Source organism: Geotrypetes seraphini, chromosome 7 (assembly GCF_902459505.1).
Source record: "Geotrypetes seraphini chromosome 7, aGeoSer1.1, whole genome shotgun sequence".
In the NCBI taxonomy this organism is placed as follows: Eukaryota; Metazoa; Chordata; class Amphibia; order Gymnophiona; family Dermophiidae; genus Geotrypetes; species Geotrypetes seraphini.
The window spans coordinates 190,348,696-190,373,995 of record NC_047090.1 but is presented as its reverse complement, the minus strand read 5'-3'; the positions used below and the strand labels follow the sequence as shown (position 1 = coordinate 190,373,995).

Below are 25,300 nucleotides of genomic sequence, written 5' to 3'. Positions count from 1 at the left end.
ATTTTATTACGTTCGCGATAGGTACGTTCGCAATGCGTTCGTTGGAGGAAGAAAACGGTCGGCTGAAGAATCGGTCGGCCGAAAAATCGTACCGTGTATGGCCAGCTTTATCCATCATATCATATATTGTACCATTTAATGTCCCCAATGTTCTCCATCAGGGAAACACAGTAAAGAGATTATTCTGTAGTGCAGCATCAGAGGGGACTTGACAATGTGAAACCATTGTTTATATACCGTATGCATTTTAAACAGGCTTTATATACAGTAAGTGGTGTTGCTCACAGCAAAAGAAACCTGTCTGCGTGTCTCACTTTTGGATGTTCTGGCCGTGAACAAACTTCTGCAGTCTCCGTTAGGGAGGGATGAGGGAAGCTGCCTGTGTTTCCTTGCGCGGAGTCACGTGCGCGCGCTGCAGTCCTGTCACTTCCTCCTCTTCACTTCATGACGAGGCGCGGCACGCAGCCATGGAGGCAAATACGGTAGACGGAGGGACCACACGGAGTCACCTAGAGAGTTGCGCGGGGACAGAAATCCCACCCGTCCCCGCCAAAGTCCCACCCGTCCCCACCCGTCCCCGTGAGGAATCCCACCCGTCCCCATCCGTCCCCGTGAGGAATCCCTCCGTCCCCACCCGTCCCCGCGAGGAATCCCCTCCGTCCCCACCCGTCCCCGCGAGGAATCCCCTCCGTCCCCACCCGTCCATATAAACTTCAGAAATAGTTATTTCATTTAATTATGCTACTGAATTAAAGGCTCTGGTAGAAACCCATTTACAAATAAGCAAAAAGACTTTATTAATTTGAAAATATTAATTGGGAAGAATACATACTTTGCAAACGGGTTTCTACCAGAGCCTCTAATGTTTATAAATTTTTATCAACACAACTAATATACTACTTTATCCTGAAGCAAAATAAAAAAAAGAAATATAATTCTTTTCCTACCTTTGTTGCCTGGTTTCTGCTTTCCTCATGTTCTCATTCAATTCCTTCCATCCACTGTCTCTCTTCCTTCTGCATCTTCCATTTGCTCTGTTACTGTGCCTCTCCCTTTCTTCCCCCTTCCAAATTGGTCTGGCACCCATCTTCTTCTCTCCGCTCCCCCCATAGTCTGGCATCTGTCTTCTTCCCTGCCAGCGTCTTCTCCCTACTCTCTCTTCCCCATTTCCTTTCAGCGTCCTTCTCCCCCCATCTTCCCCATGTCCTGTCAGCGTCCTTCTCCCCCCTCTGTCTTCCACATGTGCTTTCAGTGTCCTTCTCCCCCCTCTGCTTCCCCATGTCCTTTCAGCGTCCTTCTCCACCCCCCCCCCCGTCTTCCCCATGGCTTTCAGCGTCCTTCTCCACCCCCCCGTCTTCCCCATGTCCTTTCAGCGTCCTTCTCCACCCCTTTGTCTTCCCCATGTGCTTTCAGCATCCTTCTCCCCCCTCTGTCTTCCACAAGTGCTTTCAGAGTCCTTCCCCCCCCGCCCTTCCCATGGCCTTTCAGCGTCCTTCTCCACCCCTTTGTATTCCCATGTGCTTTCAGCGTCCTTCTCCCTCCTCTGTCTTCAAGTGCTTTCAGAGTCCTTCCCCCCCTCCTCCCGTCTTCCCCATGGCCTTTCAGCGTCCTTCTCCCCACTCCTTCTCTACCGCCCTGTGTGCAGCACAGCCGGCCAGGTCCCCTTACTTTTGTGGCACTTCCCCGACCGACTGACAACAGCCCCGGTCCGACAAACCTCCCTGCCCTTAACTGCGAATCTAAATTACCTTATTACAGCTGCTGTAAGAAGATAATTTAGATTCGCGGCTACAGGGCAGGGAGGATTGTCGGACCGGGGCTGTTGTCGGTCGGTTGGGGAAGTGCCACAAAAGTAAGGGGACCTGGCCGGCTGTGCTGCAACCGGGGCGGGGTGTGGCGGGGCGGACCGCCCCCTCCCTTGGTAGCCACTCGAACCGCGAGGCTACTCTCCTCCTTACCTGCACTGCCTGCAGCACAGAGCCAAACGGAAGTCTTCCCGACGTCAGCGCTGACGTCGGGAAGACTTCCGTTCGGCTCTGTGCTGCAAGCAGAGAAGGTAGGGAGAAGAGCCGCGCGACTGAGTACATCCAGCCCCGCAGGAACCCCGCGACCCTCGGAGGCGTCCCCACGGGATCCCCGCGACCCTAGGGGGCATCCCCACGGGATCCCCGCGACCCTAGGGGCGTCCCCACGGGATCCCCGTGACCCAAAGGGTAAGCGCAGGTATCGGTGGGTGGCTTATTTGCGGGGGGGTGCCTTATTTTACATTTTTTTCTAAAAAGGAGGGGCTGTCTTATTTGATGGCCCTGCCTTATCATCGGGGAAACACGGTATTGGCGTCCTGTTCCAACCCTTTATTTATATTGTGGGTTTTTGGGAAACTCACGCCACGGTTACTGTTCTTTTGGGAAAAACAAGATTAATGTGGAGTTTTCGGGAAGCTCCCACCACGAAAATAAGCAGCTGCCATTCTTTCGGGAAGAATGAAATTAAGTGAAGACTTTTGGGAAGTCTCTCTATTGTGGATTTATAGAAACGCCTGCCCACTCTGTCGTCTGTACCACTCTTTGCATGCGCTTTTCTCTTCTATCGCTTAGATAAGATTTTATAGAGTATAAGATTATATTGTATATTATTAATGTACCTCGCTTATAAGGTAAGGTAAGCAAAAATTTCTGCATTGTTATATTGTTTTTGTTATTGCAAAAATTCCTGCATTGTGATATTGTTTTTGTTATGGGTCATAAAGGCACTTAGGATTCTCCCCCTCCTAGACAGATGAGACTTGTAAGGCTTATGTTGCCCGTGTGTGTGACACTCTCCTTCCAGCTCACATCTTTCTGTGTCACCAATCCTTTCTCATATACGTTTGCACTGCTTATAGGTTTAAATTTCTGCCGTTTCTTGTGCTGTGTCGCCGGAAAAAAAAATTTCCGTTTTAGGTTTGTTTGGGGATTTGATATACCACCTTGTCAAGGTTCAGAGCAATTTCACATAATATATAAAAACAAAGAGTAGAAAGGCATACATTTAAAAAAAACCAAATTATAATTAATAAAACAGACAGTCAGACACATAGACAAACATTAACTTACCGAAACAAAATGAAAAAGGGTAGAAATACATTTGTGTAATGAAAAAGAGAGGGAGAAGGATCAAAACAAAAGGTAGGGAACAAAAAAAATAAATAATCTAGCACTTTGTAGAAAAGATTAAAATGAATAAGAAAAGCAAGGAGCAAAGTTTCATTACAGTCCTTAAAAGGACTATTATACTCCAAATGCGTCTTTAAAAAAAAAAAAAAAGAAAGAAAGGCCTTCAAGCTACTTTTAAATTTATCAAGTGATGAAATTTCTCTTATATAATTTGGTGCTGAGTTCCAGATGGTAGGGGCCGTCACAGAAAAGATATTAGTATGCATGGTGCCAATGTGTCTTAAAGAGGGAATGGATAACAGGTTTTGATAAGAACAATGTAATGTGCGAAGGGGGTTTTGGGGGATTAATAACCTGTTGATGAAATCAGGTATACCGGAAGCTATGGTTTTATGTTTTTACTAATTTACAGACTTGCCCCATCTCCTTAGACTTTTTCTCTCCAAGGACCAGGTGTGTTAGCCAATTTTGTATTGTTCTTATCACTTTTAGGATACTATTGGCTATTATCCATTTAGGGTTCTTACTTGTGCTGTTTATGTATCAGTAACATTATTTTATAAGTACCGTAATTTCACGCAGATAACGCGCACCCGTGTATAACGCGCACACGGGTATAGCGCGCAGAAACCACGATATTATGTATAAAAACTTTTGTATACCGCGCTCACGGGTATAACGCGCATGCTGCCCGACTGTCCTTTCGCCCGCCCCGACTCTCCTCTGGCCACCCCGACTCTCCTATCGCCTGCCCCGACTCTCCTCTGGCCACCCCGACACTCCTTTCGCCCTCCCCGACTCTCCGTGCGCTGTCCCGACTCTCCGTTTACCCGCCCTGCCCTGCCCCCCCCCCCCGGCAGGACCACTCGCACCCCCACCCCGAAGGACCGCAGACTCCCCGACAATATCGGGCCAGAAGGGAGCCCAAACCCTCCTGGCCACGGCGACCCCCTACCCCCACCCCGCACTACATTACGGGCAGGAGGGATCCCAGGCCCTCCTGCCCTCGACGCAAACCCCCCTCCCTCCAACGACCGCCCCCCCCCAAGAACCTCCGACCGCCCCCTCATAAATGCTTTTATTAGAAGCTTATGGCTTGCCCACTAAATATCCTCCCTTCTGGAAGACACAGCAGAGAGTCTAATAAGAGCCCACGAGACACAAAAGTTTTTCTACATAGTTCCCACCCCGCCCGACGCCCGATTCACCCCCCCCAGCAGGACCGCTCGCACCCCCACCCCGAACGACCGCTCGCACGCGCTCCCACCCGCACCCGCGATCGGAGCAAGAGGGAGCCCAAGCCCTCTTGCCCGGCCGACTCCCCGACAATATCGGGCCAGGAGGGAGCCCAAACCCTCCTGGCCACGGCGACCCCCCTACCCCCACCCCACACTACATTACGGGCAGGAGGGATCCCAGGCCCTCCTGCCCTCGACGCAACCCCCCCTCCCTCCAACGACCGCCCCCCCCAAGAACCTCCGACCGCCCCCCCAGCCGACCCGCGACCCCCCTGGCCGACCCCGACACCCCCACCCCCCTTCCCCGTACCTTTGGTAGTTGGCCGGACAGACGGGAGCCAAACCCGCCTGTCCGGCAGGCAGCCAACGACGGAATGAGGCCAATTGGCCCATCCGTCCCAAAGCTCCGCCTACTGGTGGGGCCTAAGGCGCGTGGGCCAATCAGAATAGGCCCTGGAGCCTTAGGTCCCACCTGGGGGAGCGGCCTGAGGCACATGGTCGGGTTGGGCCCATGTGCCTCAGGCCGCGCCCCCAGGTGGGACCTAAGGCTCCAGGGCCTATTCTGATTGGCCCACGCGCCTTAGGCCCCACCAGTAGGCGGAGCTTTGGGACGGATGGGCCAATCCGGCCTCATTCCGTCGTTGGCTGCCTGCCGGACAGGCGGGTTTGGCTCCCGTCTGTCCGGCCAACTACCAAAGGTACGGGGAAGGGGGGTGGGGGTGTCGTGGGGGTCGGCCAGGGGGGTCGCGGGTCGGCTGGGGGGGCGGTCGGAGGTTCTTGGGGGGGGCGGTCGTTGGAGGGAGGGGGGTTTGCGTCGAGGGCAGGAGGGCCTGGGATCCCTCCTGCCCGTAATGTAGTGGGAGTAGGGGGTCGCCGTGGCCAGGAGGGTTTGGGCTCCCTCCTGGCCCGATATTGTTGGGGAGTCGGCCGGGCAAGAGGGCTTGGGCTCCCTCTTGCTCCGATCGCGGGTGCGGGTGGGAGCGCGTGCGAGCGGTCGTTCGGGGTGGGGGTGCGAGCGGTCCTGCTAGGGGGGGTGAATCGGGCGTCGGGCGGGGTGGGAACTATGTAGAAAAACTTTTGTATACCGCGCTCACGCGTATAACGCGCGAGGGGTATGTGCGGTAGGTAAAAACGCGTATAACGCGTGCGTTATATGCGTGAAAATACGGTAATTCGATGATCTATGGGAAGCCAATGGGAGTTAATTAAAAGTGGTGTGACATGATCAAATTTTTGAGCTTTTAAGTTGAAATGATTTTAATGGCAGTATTTTGAATAATTTGGAGGCGTTATCTTTCTTTCTTAGTGATGCCTTTATATAATGCATTGCTATAGCCTAGACATGAAATGACTAGCGAATGAATAAGAATATTTAATTAAGGGATTGCAACAGTTAATTGCATCAATTAGTATTTACGAGCACAACTGGCTGCCTAATGTTCTGTAAGGCTTGGCACATAACTCATAGCATGAATCTGAAAAGGGAGTGTGGCCAAGGACAAGTTGAGGTATTCTGAAAAGTTGCATGCAGAGTTACAGTATACTGCCTAATTGTGCCTAACTTGGGTGCTGGAATTTACAGTAGGTTTTAGCAGGCAAAGTCTGGCACCCAAAAGTTAAGTGTGGACTCCTATCACTTTCCTGTGGACTCAATTTTGGAGATGCAGTTGATAAGGGAAAGAAGTCAGACTCTGAATTCAGCTTGAGGTATGTGGCACCTTTGATTTTGGACACTTGCGACCGCCCCAATGTTAATACTACCATAGAGGGTCAGGATAAATTAACTTTAATTGATACAGGGGCCAGAATCAGTTTTACAGATAGAGCAAGAAAAATATGGAAATTTGTGAGATTCAAGTTTATTTTTAACTTATTGAATAGCTTAGTTTAATTTGCTAAGCGATTTACAAATAAAAACAAAAGGTGTACACATAAGCTTATTTATAGTAAATTACATGAGTTTGACATATTGACATACAAATTAACAGATACATAAGGGGAAAAGGGCAGAACTACAATTGTATTAATAAAGCACAAAAGAAGACATGAATGGTGAAAACAATAGGAATGGGGAATAAGTAAATTAAAGGTGTCTTTAAAAAGGAAGCTCTTCAGATTGCTTTTAAAATGGTTTAGTTCATTTTCTTCTCTTAAATGCTGAGGTAAGGTGTTCCATAATTGTGGGACCATTACAGAGAAGATATCATGCCGATGAGTTCCGATAACATTCAGTGATGGAATTGTTTAGAGTTTTTGATTAATGGACCTTAAAGAACGTGATTTACTATGGGGAATAAGCAGTTATTAATGAATTGGGGTTCGTTCAAAGACAGTGTTTTAAAAACTAAAAGTAGGATTTTAAAGGTAATGCAATGAGTAACAGGAATCCAATGTGATTCGATCAGGATTGCAGACAGAGCTTGATAGGTGTTGAAGAGGTTTAATGAAACCTGGACCCAAGAGGCAGGTCTTAGTGCCCATGCAAATATGGATTCCCTACTTATTCAGACTTTCCTTTCTAACTTCCGTTCTCCTTTGCAGATTCTGGTCAAACAAATGATTTCAGAATGGCCCACTAGTTCTCGTGCAGAATTTCAGAATAAATTAATGAAAAAAAAAAGAAGCCGCAGGTTGCTTTGAGATCTCTAAGCCTCAGGAAATCCTGCATTATCAGGGCCAGCTACCCACCTGGGGACCGCGTCTGTCCGCTCCTCGCGGAAGAGGGGGTCGCGGGTTTCATGGGGGGCGGGCCCCTGCCTCCGATCGAGGTGGTAATAATCCATCCAGAAGTACTGGATGTTTTAATTATGGGGACCCTGGTCACTGGCTTAATCAATGCCCATCTGGCCGGTGCCCAAAGCCGCCCTTCGGACGGACTTTGGTGCAAAGAGGGGAAACCCTGTATACCAGCTGCTAACTCTCCCTTATTCATTGCCCAATATCATGACATTGGTCACCGCAGTGCTCGCTCGACAACTCAACTTCTTGCCATTCTTGCCAGTGATTTTTTTCATTCTTGACCTTTGCTCCCTGATACAGACATATATAGTTCGACACCTTACTTACCCCACTTCTCCTTTTATACACTTACAGATTGACTTTACTCATATTCCTCATGCCACCGGGACTCGCCAGGATAACGCCCTTGTTATTGTTGACATGTTCTCCCGATGGCCTGAAGTTTTTTCCCACTACAAATGAAACTGCTCAGACTGTGGTGAACATTTTACTTCGTGAAATCATCCCTAGGTGGGGATATCCCACACACATCAACTCAGATAATGGTCCTGCTTTCACTGCCAGAGTATGCAAAGATTTAGCTATCGCACTCCGCATTGAGTGGAAATTTCATCTCCCATATCACCCACAGAGTTCCGGTATTGTCGAACGCATGAACAGGACTATTAAAGACAAAATCTGGAAAGACACAGATGGCACATTTGTGAATTGGAAAAAATTCCTTCCTATTGTTTTAGCTGAAATTAGATGTTGCCAAATTAAAATGTTTTTTTTTCTCTTTCTTAGCAGCAGTTCGGATATATACATAGCCATCCCAGTTTTGGCACAAGGATATTTCTGGTGTTTTCCAGGGATCCTCTTTGTCACTGCAGAGATAAAGACGATCCAAAGAGACATTAGCTTTTCCAAATATGAGATGGTTATTTGTATTACTCATGTGTTCATCTTTATTTTGGTTCTCTATAACAATGTGTTTATTTGCAGAGTTAAATTCAGCCCTGCACACTTGACAGATGGAAAAATATCGTGTTTTATGTTTTATCTGTGCCATGTGGTCTGTTTTGTCCACTTGTTTTAGTTTAATGGGTACCCCAGGATACATAACATTGGCCATTTCTAGAGCTAGCTCTTTTCCCACTTTTTACTAGCCCAATTGTGCAATGTTCTTTTTACCTATAGTTTGCATATGCTAAATGTAGCTTAGTTAGGGGTTATATTTTTAAGAAAAGGTTTTACTCTATATCTATACAGTGTTTATTCTATGGTGCTCACTAGATATGAACCATTCAGTACACATTTCTGACATAATTTTTTTTAAATACATTCAGTACAGAATTATGGTCTCTCTGAAGTGCCATAATAGGTATATGCAGCACACAAAAACATATTTTTGGAATGTCTGATTAAGAACCTTAAGTACCTGAATATTGTCTCTCTTTTGCCATAACTATAACAAGTAAATGCATTAATATTGTCACATGTTGCCACATTCAGTACAGGCAACCTGGTTTCTCTCTCTCTCTCTCTCTCCCCACATTCAGTACAGGCAACATGGTTTCTCTCACTTTCTATCTCTTATTTGGATCACACTGGAGTACAGCTGCTGAATGATATCTGGACTCTTTTCAAGCCGGTTTATCCCTCCCTGTATGCACAGACATCATTTCATCTCAAGGGTGAACACCACTAGTTTCCAGTGACTGACAGATCCTGTGCAAACATCATTTCATCCCAAGTGTGCATCTTACCAGTTTAAAGAGACTGCTGGTTCCTGCTGGACTAATTCAGCTTCCTGCACCCTGACTGCAAAGACTTCTCTACCTTCTCACACATGCTGTACACAATGTTTCCTGTTCGTTGGAACGCTTTGCTGTACAGTTCCACCTATTTAACCTACTCCACACCTCTAATGATTCTATGGACATTCCAGACTTTATTTCATATGCTGTACATCCACTACCTCTTGGTATGGGCAACGAGACATTTCAAAAGCTGCTGAACTACATTGAACAACTTAAGAAAATCTCCAAAGAAGTGAATCATACTATCACTTTTGAAAATGGACAGATTGCACAAAATTTGCTCCGAGATGCTCATGTCTCAAGTTTGGGAACTTTTCTTTGGGTATTCGCCCACTGCAAAACACGTATTTAATGTTTTAATTCACCCTATCATTATCTTAACTATTCTACAAATTTTGCTATGTATTGTTATGATTCTCCTTTGCTGTAGAGTGAAACACGTGTACATTTCTTTTCTCACAAGGTTCCTTCTAGCTTTTAAGGCAGTTAGACATGAATTTCCAGTATCTTCTCTAACACTTGCTAATTTGGCTAATTTGGTTCTAATTTGGTTTTAATCTGGCATATTGCATTGCATTACCAGGGTCAGAGATAATATTATCCCATATCCCATACTTGCATGCTCTCTCGTGACATCTTTGTACCTTTTTGCCTGGGCCTCCTGAAAAAAGCTTCCTGCATCCCTTATGCACCGTTCATTCGCTCAACGACGGGTAAGATATAAGCATACTGGGATCCCCGCCCAGATGATGGTGTACAACCTAAGACAGAGGTTTGAACTCATAATGGGAACTGTTTATCTTCATAGCTTGGAGATTCTGCAGGACAGGAGACGTGCTACTATAATGTTGGAGGTAAGCGAAGCATCTTGCGAAATGCAGACTGGCTGTTTATAGAAGCGTACCACAAGCTTGTCTTCATTTCAAAGAATAAAAATAAACAAAGTATGGGAAATGTCAGCATAGCTGTTGCTAGCATTCAGCATTTTCAGTTGGCATAACTAATGTCAGCCAAGGTCTATGGGAAATTATATCAATCTGACTCTGGCATGGGAATGCAGAAATAGCCCTGATTGAATCATGATTAGCTAAAAGGTGTTAATGTCTCATTAAGAGGTTGCTTAGGACAATGGGTCCAGGTGCACAGATAATAAGATTAATCAGAAACTATTGTCAGAGGCATACTGGAAATTACATTTAACTACAGCCTAGTGTTCCTTTTTGGAATCATAGGTATGCTTCACTGTTGCAGCATCAGATTTTTGCTTTAGGTGATATTTACTGGCTCTGTGGAGACCTTCGGCTCCGTCTTAAACTACACAGCCAGTAGATAGGCTAGTGCGCTTTAGCTAAGGTTATCATGCCCCTGCTTCCTATCCGCATGGTTCCTCCTCCCCTTTGCCTCGACATAAATGTGATATCCTTGGTAGTTTTGATCCACATGTATACATAGATGCTATAGGGGTCCCAAGAGGGGTCCCAGATGAATTCAAGGCTCAAGACCAGGTTAAGGCTGGGTTTGAGTCCCTTATTCCCCTTATTACTATCAATAAGAATGTTGATTGGATTAATTACATTTATTATAATCAGCAACGCTTTATGAATTACTCTAGGGATGCCTTGCAAGGTATTGCTGATCAGTTAGGCCCCACTTCTCAGATGGCTTTCCAAAATCGCATGGCCCTGGATATAATCCTTGCAGAGAAGGGGGGTGTCTGTAAAATTCTCCCCAGTACTTTATCCTGTTGCACCTTTATTCCTGACAATACAGGTCCCACGGGTAAGGTTACTATGGCCATTAAAAAATTAGAAGACCTCTCTGCTGAACTTAAACATAATTCTGGTTTATCTAATCCTTGGGATCTGTATTGTAGTTGGATGCAGGGCTGGGTGAAAGACCTTCTTATTGTTATGATCTTTATTATTATCTGCACTCTTGTTGCTTATGTAATTTTTAGACTGTTCCTGCGCTGTTTGACTCAAATTACAGCTCCTAAAACCCCTCCTCAAGAGACATATCTAGAATATCTCTCCCTCCACGCTCATGCTGTGCATTTATGATGTCATTTTCATGACGTAAGAGGGGATTGAAAGGACACATTTGAAAGGACATAAGTTTTCTGTCTCTGTCTGTGCTGGAGGTAATCAAACACTTAATGTTTGGGAAGAGGCCATTTAATCTTGTTAATGAAGTTAGTTGTTTGAAGACAATGGAGGTTCGACCCCCTCCCCCCCCCCCCCCCCCCCCACTGCCATGTACCGGTTGAGAGAGATAAAGGAAGCTTTTAACACCTTTAGATTTAAACAATGAAGTACATATCCTGCTCACACGCACCCCCTCCCCTCTCTTGTCCAACCCCCTTTTCCTGTGTTGGTTACCACTGACCCATGTAAAAAGATATATAAATCTAATCTAAACCTTAAGTTTATATACGGATGTAAACTAATAAAAGAGAGGCAATCTCTTTAGGACACTGTCTGTGTATCTTTTCTCTCTAAGGAGAATGCCTCCGGATATCTGTACCCAGATGACAGGGTGTGGGCAGGGCAGTTTCGGGACCAAGAAACGGACCTGATTCATTTCAATGGCCAACTACCCACCTCCCACAGAAGACATCTGCAAACCTTCAACAAACAAGCAATCCTGGGACCTGGGTTCTTATAATCCCTGAACGGAATATGTCAACAACTGACATGGATGCCCCAACAATACACCGATAGAAATAAAAAAATACTCCACGATCGATGACTGAAGCTATCAAGTCACCACAATAACAATTACCATTATAATGCAATTCAAAATATCACTGCAGGTCCATGGTGATAAAGATTGGATAGAGGGATCCCAAATTTCAAGGAAATGTTTTGTACGTTTGAGGCTAAGTTTAGCCACTCTTCATTCAAGTAACAACAGGGTGTGTAAACAATTTCTCCAGTTCAAGGAAGATCGCCACCAACCCAAACAGAGAGGATCACTTCCCCCCCGCCCCCCACACTCCCACCTTTCTCATAAAATGACGCTGGCCACGTAAAGGAAGGCGGAAAGCCTCATATTTATCAAGTAAAAAAAAATCACTGCAGACAGCGGAATTGGACATTGAAAGAGGCAATCCACATATTGTAAAACTGTTCTCCAAAAATGTTTAATTTTTGGGCAGCACCAGAAAGCTTGAAAGAAAGAGTGGACCAGTTATGACCAATTCTGACAAATGGGGTAGGTAGCACAGCCTGAATAATGAACCTGATTCCGTGTAAAATAAGCATGGTGGAGAACTCAAAATTGACACGCCCAAAGATCTGCAATGATAGATACCTCCAAATCCACTTAATTAAGGCAAAAAGGCCCAAGGAGTCCTCCGGTAAACCCAAATTCTGGCTCCATCGAGAGCACAATGCATCTCTGTCCACTCGCCCGAAATGGTGCTGAAAATCTTTACAAACCCAACACTGTAAACCCATCGTCCAGCTAAGATTCTATAAGCTCTTGAAACCTAACATCATTGGGAAATAAAAGATCAAAAGGAGCCAAAGAACCCACATAATGCTGAAGTTGCTTGTAAGCTGAAAGATCAGCCACAATTAAATTGCAGAGCTGCCAAAGGGTAGGTCAGGATACCCAGGTGCCACTATCTTGTAAAACATGGGCCACCAACTTAATTTTTTAAAAATTTTTAGGGTTTGTATTTCTTATTAGCATGTATCTTTCCAGGGTTTTATATATATGACATTTATTTATTGAGATTTAATAGCCATGTACTAATTCACATAAGTTAATTGATTAATGTATTAATTCACTAATTATTCAAACTTTTTGATTAATTCATGAACTTATTATTTCACTAATTCTTTTTTTCTTCAGTAGTTTGTCTTATTGTGATATTTTTACCCTACACCAGGGGTGTCCAATGTCGGTCCTCGAGGGCCGCAGTCCAGATGGGTTTTCAGGATTTCCCCAATGAATATGCATTGAAAGCAGTGCATGCACATAGATCTCATGCATATTCATTGGGGAAATCCTGAAAACCCGACTGGATTGCGGCCCTCGAGGACCGACATTGGACACCCCTGCCCTACACAGTTCACTTCACTTATTTTGTATTGGTTTAGTCCAGGGGTGCCCACACTTTTTGGGCTTGCGAGCTACTTTTTAAATGACCAAGTCAAAATGATCTACCAACAATAAAATAAAAAAAAAACACAAAGCACACTGTACGCACAGAAAATGTTAATCATCATTCCTATTCCAGGGTTTTTCAAAGAGGTCAAAGCAGATGACTCTATGCACTATCACCTCAGTAACAACCATACAAAAATAGATAAATATACCCCCCTCCCTTTTTACTAAACCACGATAGCAGTTTTTAGCGCAGGGAGCTGCGCTGAATGCCCAGCGCTGCTCTCGACGCTCATAGGCTCCCTGCGCTAAAAACCTCTATTGCGGTTTAGTAAAAGGGGACCTTTAGTGTAAAATATAGACAGCAGATATAAATTCAGACACATTTTGATCACTAAATTTAAAATAAAATCATTTTCCCTACCTTGTCTGGTGATTTCATGAGTCTCTGGTTGCACTTTCTTCTTCTGACTGTGAATACAATCTTTCTTCCCTTCTTTTAGCCTGTATGCTTCCTCTCCTCCAGACCTCATTCCTTCCCCTAACTTTTCCTTCCTCTTCCCTGCCCTTTCTTTCTCTCTGCCTCCCTTTCTTTTTTTCTGTTTCTCTTCTTTCCTTCTGTCTCCCTGCCTGCCCTTTTTCTTTCTTTCTCCCTGCCCTCCCCCAAGCCACTGCCACTGCCATCGGGGACCAGGACCTAAACGCCACCAATAACAGGCCTCAAGCTCTCCCTGCTTCGGCCAACTAGCATTCCTCTCCCCGACGTCAATTCTGCCGTCGGGAAGAGGAAGGCTGATCAGCCCAAGATCGTGATCAACCTATTGGGGGAAATGCTGCCGGGTCTTGCCTTCGCGGAAACAGAAAGTAGGCAGGACCCGGCAGGAAAAAGAACAAATGCTTCACTAACCTGTCTCCCGCATTAGCCCGTAGCGAACGCTTGCTTCAGGGCTCTCAACATGTGCGTGCCGGCTTCCCTTCTCCTCCCCCCCCGGACATAACTTCCGGTTTCGGAGGGAAGAGAAGAGAAGCCGGCACGCACACGTTAGAGCCCGGAGCATAAGTTCGCTACGGGCTGAAATCTCCAAGCCGGTTTTTTGGGGGTTTTTTTAATGTTCAGCAGCGGCAGATGACAGCTGGGCGGACCGCCCAGCTAAAAGGCCCTAGGGAGAACATTGGAGAGGAAGGCTGATCGGCCCGTAGATCAGGACGGCAACACGAGTCTATCACAGAGCCCGGGATGGGCTCCGCGATCGACTCGCGTTGCCTTCCTGATCTACAGGTCGATCGCGATCGACGCGTTGGGCACCCCTAGTTTAGTCTTTAGGGAATGTATGTTTTTTATGCCTTTATTTCCCTTTTTCCTGAATGCTAAGTCTGGCATCTTTCATTTGAGAGTGTGATTATTTTCACAGGTGATGAATTTCATGGACTATATGATGTATAAGGCAAGTCTCATTTAGATGTCTGGTGCTGGTCACCTCTGAGATTTTGCCTGAGCCAGAGGTTTGCGTTATACACGATGGGCTCATACTGATGTCCATCACTTTAAATGTTGTTTCCTCCCATTGTGTGATTGTTTTGTCAGACTTACCACTTCAGGTCTGACGTGCCCTAGCCAATTTTTTAGTGGTGTCTCCACCAACTTAATGTCATGAGAAAACAAACGTCGGGAACTTGCATTATCTTCTAACCCCAGTTAGAATTGCAAATTACCAAGTAACGTTGACTAGGTCACTCGTAAAGAATGAAAGAGTACGCTATCTTTTAAAAACCTAGGAATAAAAACCATGGGCGCCTGTATCAAAGATAGCAATGTTACTTACCGTAACAGTTGTTATCCAGGGACAGCAGGCAGCTATTCTCACTAGTGGGTGATGTCATCCGACATAGCCCCGATACGGACGTCTCACAAGCATGTCTTGCTTGAAGAAACTTTAGAAGTTTCGAGATGCCCGCACCACGCATGCGCCAGTGCCTTCCCGCCCGATGGTCCGGGCGTGTCTCCTCAGTTCAGGTAGCTAGCAGAGAAGCCAACCCAGGGGAGGTGGGTGGGACGTGAGAATAGCTGCCTGCTGTCCCTGGATAACAACTGTTACGGTAAGTAACATTGCTTTATCCCAGGACAAGCAGGCAGGTATTCTCACTAGTGGGTGACCTCCAAGCTAACCTCAATGGGATGGTGGGAGAGTTGGCAACTTAGGAGAATAAATTTTGTAACACTGTTTGGCCAAACTGTCCATCCCGTCTGGAGAAAGTATCCAGATAATAATGAGAGGTGAATGTATGAACCGAGGACCAAGTGGCAGCCTTACAAATCTCCTCAATCGATGTCGATCTGAGGAAGGCTACAGAGGCCGCCATTGCTCTGACCTTATGGGCTGTGACCTTACAGGGAAGGGGTAGTCCAGCCTGGGCTTAGCAGAAAGAGATACAAGCCGCCATCCAGTTGGAAATGGTGCGCTTCGATACAGGTCGTCCCAATTTGTTTGGATCAAAAGAAACAAAAAGTTGAGGAGCAGTTCTGTGTGGTTTAGTGCGATCCAGGTAGAAAGCCAAAGCACGCTTACAGTCCAGAGTATGAAGAGCTGAATCTCCAGGATGAGAATGAGGCTTAGGAAAAAACACTGGAAGTACAATGGATTGGTTGAGATGAAATTCAGAGACCACTTTAGGCAGGAATTTAGGATGAGTGCGGAGGACCACCTTGTCTTGATGGAATACTGTGAAAGGTGGATCTGCAACTAAGGCCTGAAGCTCACTGACCCTGCGAGCAGACGTGAGGGCCACTAGAAAAACCACTTTCCAAGTGAGAAACTTTAGTGGAGCCGTTTTCAAAGGCTCAAAAGGAGGTTTCATAAGTCGAGAAAGGACAACATTGAGATCCCAAACCACTGGAGGCGGTTTGAGAGGAGGATTGACATGAAAAAGTCCTTTCATAAATCTGGTAACCACAGGATGAGCAGAAAGAGGTTTCCCCTGTAGAGGCTGATGGAAAGCCGCAATCGCACTCAGGTGGACCCGTATAGATGTCGACTTGAGACCAGACTGAGACAGGTGTAGAAGATAGTCCAACACAGAAGACAGAGAGGCTCGCTGAGGCTCCTTAGAGTTGGAAATACACCAGGAAGAAAATCTAGTCCATTTTTGGGAGTAGCATTGACGAGTAGCAGGCTTCCTTGAAGCCTCCAAGACATCCCTCACCGCCTGGGAAAACTGGTGGGGGGTTACATTGAGAGGAACCAAGCTGTCAGGTGGAGAGACTGCAGGTTGGGATGAAGTAGAGATCCCTGATGCTGAGTAAGCAGAGACGGAAATACCGGAAGGAGGAATGGCTCCCTGCTGCTGAGTTGAAGTAGAAGGGAGAAATAAGGGTGTCGAGGCCACCGAGGAGCTATCAGGATCATGGTGGCACGGTCGGACCTCAGCTTGACCAGAGTCTTCTGAATGAGAGGAAATGGAGGAAACGCATACAGAAAGCGATTCCCCCAATCCAGCAGAAAAGCATCCGCCTCAAGGCGCTGAGGAGTGTAGATCCTGGAGCAGAATTGAGGCAGCTTGAAATTGTGGGGAGCTGCAAAGAGGTCTATCTGAGGCGTTCCCCACTGAGCAAAGATCTGAAGAAGGACGTGGAATGGAGTGTCCATTCGTGAGGCTGGAGGAGACGACTCAATTTGTCTGCCAAGACATTGTCTTTCCCCTGGATGTACACAGCCTTGAGGAAAAAGTTGTGGCGAACCGCCCAATCCCAGACTCGAAGAGGTTCCTGGCAGAGGGAGGCCGAGCCCGTGCCCCCCTGCTTGTTGACATAATACATGGCAACCTGGTTGTCTGTACGAATGAGGACCACCATGTCGTGAATCAGATGTTGAAAGGCTTGAAGAGCATTGAAGATGGCTCTGAGCTCCAGAAGATTGATTTGATAGAGCCGGTCCGCACTGGTCCAGAAACCCTGAGTGCGAAGCCCATCCAGATGCGCTCCCCAGGCATAGGTCGAGGAATCGGTTGTGAGAACCTTCTGGTGGGGAGGAGAATGAAACAGTAAACCTCTGGATAGATTCGAAGAGGTCATCCACCAAAGTAGAGACTGCCGAAGAGCAGGAGTGACGATGATGTGTCGAGTCAATGGATCCGCCACCTGAGTCCACTGAGATGCCAGGGTCCACTGAGGAATTCTGAGATGGAGTCTGGCGAACGGCGTCACATGAACCGTAGAGGCCATGTGGCCCAGGAGGACCATCATGAGTCTCGCCGAGATGGACTGGCGAGAAGACACAGACTGGCAGAGATGAAGAAGGGCATCCATGCGCTGAGGAGGAAGGAACGCTCTGAGGCGGATGGTATCCAGGACCGCTCCGATGAAGGGGAGCGACTGCGTGGGCCGCAGATGAGATTTGGGAAAGTTGATCTCGAATCCCAAGCTCTGCAGGAACTGAATCGTGGATAGGGTCGCCGAGATGACCCCCGATACCGAGGGAGCCTTGATGAGCCAGTCGTCGAGGTAGGGAAATACCTGAAGACCCTGGTTCCGGAGTGCAGCGGCCACCACTACCAGACACTTCGTGAAGACTCTGGGAGACGAAGACAGACCGAATGGAAGCACTCGATACTGCAGATGCAGATGTCCCACCCGAAATCTGAGGAATCTGCGGGAGGCCGGGTGAATGGGAATGTGAGTGTAGGCCTCCTTGAGATCCAGAGAGCATAACCAGTCGTTCTGCTTGAGGAGGGGGAAGAGAGAAGCAAGCGTCAGCATGCGAAACCTCTCTTTGACCAGGAATTTGTTGAGGACCCTGAGGTCCAAAATGGGTCTCAGGTCGCCCGTCTTCTTCGGAACAAGGAAGTACCGGGAGTAAAACCACTGGTTGTGTTGGTCCACAGGGACCGGCTCGACGGCCCGGAGCCGGAGCAAAGCCTGGGCTTCCTGAAGAAGAAGGGCGGACTGAGTCAAGTTGGAAGGATACTCTCTTGAAGGGTGGTCCGGAGGGACCTGATGGAATTGAAGAGAGTACCCTTCCCTGATGATAGTAAGGACCCAGAGGTCGGTGGTCACGGCCTCCCAGCGATGATAAAAATGATGGAGGCGCCCTCCGATGGGAAAAACAGGGGGAGGTAGAACGAGACTGGTTATGCCCTCGACGATACAGTCAAAAAGGCTGAGGAGCCTTGGGGACAGCAGACGGCTGAGACTTTTGCTGACCCTTCTAAGGAGGCTGCCGCTTCGCAGGTTGCCTCGCTGGAGGAGCTTGCCTCAGTTGATAACGCCGTTGATAAATCAATGGCGGTCGAGAGGGTCGAGACTGTTGAGGCTTAGGCTTCGGCCTCAGAATGGACTGGAAGGATTTTTCATGATCCGACAATTTCTTCGTGACAGTCTCGATGGATTCATCAAAAAGATCCACCCCAGCACACGGGACGTTAGCCAGGCGGTCCTGAAGATTCGGGTCCATGTCAATGGTCCTTAACCAGGCCAAACGGCGCATCGCCACCGAGCAGGCAGCTGCTCGTGCCAAAAGCTCGAAAGCATCATAGGCCGACTGCATCAACTGAAGACGAAGCTGGGACAGCGAAGCGACGACTTCCTCAAACTCAAACCGAGCTTGGGACTCGATGTAGGGCGTGAATTTTCGAAGCACAGGCAGAAAAAATTCCAAGTAGGTGGCGAAGTGGAAATTATAATTCAGGACTCGGGACATCATCATAGAATTCTGAGAGATGCGTCGTCCAAACTTATCCATCGTCCTGCCCTCGCGGCCCGGAGGCACCGAAGCATACACCTGGCCTGGATGGGACCGCTTTAGCGAGGATTCAACCAGGAGGGACTGATGAGAAAGCTGAGGTCCCTCGAAGCCCTTATGATGCACCATGCGGTATCGAGCATCCAATTTGCCAGGCACCGCCGGAATGGAGCAAGGAGACTCAAAGCATCGCATGAAGGTCTGATCAAGGAGCTTGTGCAAAGGGAGGCGCAAAGACTCGGCCGGAGGGCGAGGCAAGTGCATAGTATCGAGATATTCCTTGGAGTAGCGGGACCCCGCATCGAGGGTAATGTCCAAGTCATCCACCATCTGCCTGAGAAACGAGGAGAAAGACAGTTGGTCCGCCAACGCTGGCCTCCGAGAAGGACTAGAAGAAATCGAGGCCTCGGGCTCCATGGAGGCCTGTGAGCAACAGGGCGAGTAGAACACCTCGGGGTCCTCGAACTCTGGCCTGGGAGAAGGAGACCCAGCCGAAGCAGAATACCCCCTCTGAGGCAATTTCTTATGAGGCGAGACGGTGGAGTGCCGGGAGGAATGCCTCGAAGAGTGTCTGGAACGATGCCCCTCTCGATGCCTGGAAGGGGATCGAGTCCGCCTATGAGAATACTGGTCCCCAGAAGCCTCCAAGGAGCAGATAGGACTCGAAGCCGTCGATCGCAGAGGCGGATGCGTCGGAGCCTCCCCGGAAGCCGCCCAGGTTTCTCGATAGGGGGTCCGGAAGAACTCGTCCTGCCTCCTGCTATGCCCAGGACTGGGAGGCCTCGAAGGTGGACGCCACACAGTGTCATGGGGCGGAGTAATAGGCTCCAAAGGGGGCAAGTCACTAAGGGAGGCTTTCCTCGAGGGAATCGGCTCCAATGGAGGCATTTCCCCAAGAGGAGCCGTCGTCGATGGAATCGGTTCCAAGGGAGGCATGTCGCCAACCGAGGCTCGCCTCGAGGAGCTGGACACCGCCCGCCTATCCTCCTCGCCGAGCAACGAGGTCGTGCGGCGCAGAGGAGGAGGAGGGGGCGGCCCGCCCCTCGGGACCGGAACGGGGAGGTCACCCTGGATCGAGGCAATCAGCCGGGGGCCCATGGTGGTCATGAGTTCCACAAACTGAGCCTCCAGGATGGACTTCAACGAAGCCGATATGGAGGGATCCGCACCAAACGGGGGCCCTTCCGCACGGTCTTCGCGCAATTTCGGTGCAGTGTACTTCTGTTTGCCAGCTTTCGGCACTTTAAGCACCACCGGAGGAACTATGGGGGTCGGTACCTGTTCCAAGGAGACAGATGAGGGCACCGGCGCAGAAGACGAGGCCAAAACTGGTGTGAACGAGGCCGGTTTCAAAAGGCCCAAAGCAGCCGGGGAGATAGAGGGCTTTGTCGATGAAGTCGAAGCCCCAGTCGATGTTGAAGCCACAGGATCCGACGAAGCTTCCATTTTGAACATGGACTCCCACAGCAGGCAGCGACACTTAAACGCTCGCGCCGTCAAAGTGGAGCAAGGCTGGCATGATTTCGGAAATTGATCCGGGCCCAGACAGTGGAGACAGCGTCGATGAGGGTCCGTGAGCGAAATCGCGCGCTGACACTTGCTGCACTTTTTAAAACCGGTGATCGGCCGGGACATAGGCTGAAAAAGTTCCGCCACAAGGTTGAAGGCGCGGGGCCTAAGCCACGCGGCCGACCCGGTGTCGGAAGGAAAAATTTTTTTTTTTTTTTTTTTTAAAAGAAATCAAAGAAAGAAACAAACACACAGGAGAGCCCAAAAGAACCCAACCCGCGGAATTAGAAGGCAAAAAAACAGATTCAATGGGCACAGAATTGAAGTTGAACTTCTCAGCTCCGCGGAAGAAAATGAACTGAGGAGACACGCCTGGACCATCGGGCGGGAAGGCACTGGCGCATGCGCGGTGCGGGCATCTCGAAACTTCTAAAGTTTCTTCAAGCAAGACATGCTTGTGAGACGTCCGTATCGGGGCTCTGTCGGATGACATCACCCACTAGTGAGAATACCTGCCTGCTTGTCCTAGGATAAAAAATGTTCCAAGGTGCAAAAAAAGCTGCTTCCAAAATTTGGGGGGTACAATCCGGACAATTAGAAAACCAATTTAGAAAGCGCATTGAACAAGCTAAATTATAAAGGCGTAGATTGGGAAGCCCTAAACCTCCTTGACCCCAGGCGTCCTGCATATACTTAAGTGCCAACTTTGGCTTCTTCCCCTTCCAACAAAAGCGGGATAATAAAGAATTCAATCTAATCTACCAATATCTCGCTTTAGTAGACAAATGGGTGGGAGCTGTAACACATAGAGCCATTTGGGGAAAAGTAGCATACCATGTAACAAGATAGGCAGAGGAGACCAACGAGTCAAAAAGTCCTCAGTATAATGGAGTAAAGGATCTACACTACTACAGTATAAAGTAGAAGTTTTAGCCATAAGAATGATATCTAAATAAAGCAAATTAGGTGGTTGCCCATTGAAGGGGAAACGAACCTGATCAGCTGTCCCGTACCTTTGGAGAAGTAGCCAAAGCTGGAGATTTGTCCATATTAAGCTTAAAACCAGAAAAATCACCATATTCCCGGATACTTTCCATTAAATATGGCAAAGAACTGGCTGGATCTGAAAGATGCACTAAAATGTCGTCAGCAAAAACAGAAATTTAAAATTCAGAGCGACCAACTTGAATTCCTCTGACATCTACATTAAGGAGGATATCACACATTGAAACAGATCTAAAGTTAAAGCAAACAGGAGAGGATAGAGTGCATAGCTTTGTCTCATTCCCCAGGTAATCAGAAAAGTAGGGGAACATACCCCATTGACCCCCACAAAAGCCTGAGAACGGTAAAGCACTTGAACTGCTGCCTGGAAATATCCTACCAAGCCATAATGGTTCAAAACAGAAAACATAAATTGCCAAGATACCCTATCAAATGCTTTTTCTGCAACAAAACTAATTAAAAGAGAAGGGAGCTGCAGGTGATCCACATATTCCAAAATCGCCAATGTGATTCGAAAATTTTTAGCAATGGAATGTCCCCAAATAAACCCCACCTGGGGTTGAGCAATTAAAGATGGCAGACAACAGGCCAGTGTTTTTCTTATGATCTTAGCAAACAGTTTAGTCTCAACATTTAAGAGTGAAATAGGATGATGAGGAAGCGTCCTTATTGGGCTTCAGCGATACAATAATTTGAGATGTGTTGAGCAAGTAAGGAAGACAGCCGGTTCATACAAAGTCATTAAATGTCCTAAATCTTCCTGCAACAATTTATAAAACTCTAGTCAGAAACCATCCACAAAGCTCTGATGAGGAAACAGTATAGCAGTGAACGTACACTACTATCCACCTGGACAAAATTAAGAGACTGTGAAACGCTAAGAAAAATTAAGTAGCCTAATAATGTGATATTTTCATTCCCCCCAACCCTGAATGAATAAATGTCTCATCAAGAGATCCTAGTGAGGTAAAGTTTATAAATGCCTCTCCAACAAGAGAGGTAAACTAGAATGACACAGTGACAGAATTCATCACCATTCCCGAAGGTCAGTGGCTGGAAACCATCCCATGCCATTCTTTAGTGACCGTCTCAACCTCAGTCCTTCTACACCAGCATTTTTCAGTGCAAGGCGGTCAGTGGCTGGAACCATCCCGTGTCATTCTTTAATATCTATCTCAACCTCAGTCCAGAAACCATCCGGTGTCATTGTTTAATGTCTATCTTAGCCTCAGTCCGGAAACCATCCCGTGTCATTCTTTAGTTTCCATCTCAACCTCAGTCCTTCTACACCAGCATTCTTCAATGCAAAGCTTGAGAGTCAGTGGCTGTGCACATTCAGACTCTGATTCTTCCCTCTCTCCTTAAAGAATGACATGGGGATGGTTTCCCAGTTATCCGTGAGGACAGGTATAAATTCTGTTATTCTCTACGTCAGGGGTGTCCAACCTTTTGGCTTCCCTGGGCTACATTGGCCGAAAAAAATGTTTCTGGGGCCACGCAAACGCTGCAGCAAGACATAGGAGGGAGCTGGCAAAATGGTAAACACCCGGGGGCAGCAGAGGAAAACACTGCATCACCCTCAACCGGGGTCGCACAAAATACTTCACAGGGCCGCATGCGTGCTCTACGGGCCGACACCTCTGCTCTATGGCTAATCCTTACTGAATACAGGCCCTGGTGCAAGAGACAGCACAAAGACTCTTTAATGAGGCCTCAGAGTATTCCACAGAACAGGACTCGCACATGAGAAAACTTGAGCCACTGGAATCTCAGTAAAGGAACACATTTTGCAAGTGCAGATGTAGGACGTTCCATTACATGGAGATTATGAACTTACCCTGTTAAACTCTTTTCCTGTAGATAGGTGAGATATTCTAGATTAGAATGTCTCACCTATTGCACTGGAAATACACATTATAGCACTATATAAAAGGTTTGGAATGTTTTCATCATAAATGGAGGCAGGTGCACCATAGACAGCTGCCTGCATTCATTCATTTTCAACCATCTGATCACAGTGACGGGGCCAACTGCATTCCCGCCCCCAGTACAGCTTCTCACCTTTCCCAGAGGAGGGTGAACATCAAAGAAAAAAGTCCTTTTAATGTAATGACTTCCCATCTTTCCAAAGTGAGTTTCATCCCAGCTGCAAAAAAAACAAACAAAACAAAGAGGGCATCTATGAAATAAGCTCTTTACAACACAATGCCAAAGTTTCAGGAAACTTACTGTGGACAATCTAACAGGCAAAGCCTAGAGGGTATGGATCCCTTCTCTTTCTCATACAGGGAAGACCCTGGGGGAACATGAAAAATTCACATAATCTTGATGACATGACAATTTACATGTGTAATACATTTAGCAGTTGAGGTGAAAAAGAAAGAAATCTAAAAAATAATGGTAGTTAACAATAAAATAAAATTACAATGGGCAAAGATGTCAACAGCAAAAAAATTTCCCAGGTTATGGTGCTGGTCAGCATAATCCCTAGTTAAGAACATAAGAATAGCATTACTGGGTCAGACCAATGGTCCATCAAGCCCAGTAGCCCGTTACCACAGTGGCCAATCCAGGTCACTAATACTTGGCCAAAACCCAAGGTGTAGGAATATTCCATGCTACCAATCCAGGGCAAGCAGTGGCTTCCCCATGTCTCAATAACAGACTATGGACTTTTCCTCCAGGATCTTGTTCAAACCTTTCTTAAAACCAGCTATGCTATCTGCTCTTACCACATCCTCTGGCAACGTGTTCCAGAGCTTAACTATTATTATTATGAAACTGTTTTTATTGGCAAATGGAATAACAACTCACAAGCATAGAATACAGATAAGGATTATACACATTTCCAAGAACGAGCAAAAGAGGGCCCCCCCCCCAAAGAGGACTGGACTCTGATGTCCTCTCAGGGAACAAAGAGGCCCAAACGCCCCCCAACTAGCCCACACCACTGTTCCCTCTAAGCTGAGCAGGAGTCCTCCACCCACAGTCTCACCAATAGAGGGTGCTGTTTTACTGTCACATTTTTCAATTGTGAGGGACAGGCAAGTTCTGCAGGACTCCAGGGAACATACCTGTCCTTAGCGACTGAAAATATTCCACCCCCTAGTGGTAGCAAAGCAGCTGGAGGACACCTGCTCAGCTTAGAGGGAAATTCCCCGCCAACACCCTCCTCCCCCCTCCCCAACAGAAAATGTCCCAGGTCAGACAGGTGGTGCAGAGTACAATTGCAATCTATTCACAATTTGACTACGACTGCATGGAGGCAGACAGTCCAAGTAAGGAGACCAAGTGCGAATAAAATCATTGCTCTTACGACAAGAGGAACAAGCCAGCCGGGCCTCCCAACACACCAACTCATGTAATTTATTTCTCCAATACCAAAAGGAGGGAGGAACATCGGCCAGCCAATGGTTCAAGTTACACTTTTTCCCCACAATATAACATTTGCTTAAAAATAATTTTTCAGCAGAAGAAAAACCAGAAAAGGCAGGGAAGTGAGCAAACAACATGTGATAGACAGAAAGAGAGACAGGGACTCGAAGAAGGCCCTGCAGGAAGGAGGCCAAAGCCCCCCAAAAGCCCGGTATACTCTCACAACTCCAAAAGCCATGAAAGTAAGAATTCACTTCTGTGTTACAGGTGAGACAAATCTGGGTATCCACACAGCCCATATAGAAGGCTCGGCTCTGGGAGGCATAGGCTCGCAACAGGGTCCTGTAATGGCACTCCCGCAGGTCCGCATTAAATACTAAGGCCGGGACCCGGCGAATAGCACGGAGCAACCAATCCGCTCCCAACTCCCTCCCCAAATCCCTCTGCCAAGCCTCCAAAACAGAGGAAAAATCATGAGGAGGCCCCAGGGCCGCAAGCCTCCGCTGAAAAAAAGAAACTGAGATCTGAGGTTCCGGATCCTCCCCCCCCTCCAGAAATGCTCTGAACCGCGTCCCAAAGGATAAGGAGAGGGAATCTCTAGGAAGCGAGTGCACATAGTGCTGTAATTG

At 47.4% G+C, this 25,300-nt stretch overlaps 1 protein-coding gene across 1 annotated transcript in view; it reads right to left on the bottom strand.

The window, feature by feature from the left end:
* Window positions 1-25,300, bottom strand: part of POMT2 (protein O-mannosyltransferase 2) — a 174,102-nt gene that overhangs the window by 144,787 nt on the left and 4,015 nt on the right. The window contains exon 2 of the mRNA XM_033951284.1: window positions 23,358-23,442. Coding sequence (XP_033807175.1) covers window positions 23,358-23,442 — 85 coding nt within the window. The remainder of the gene's footprint in view (window positions 1-23,357; window positions 23,443-25,300) is intronic.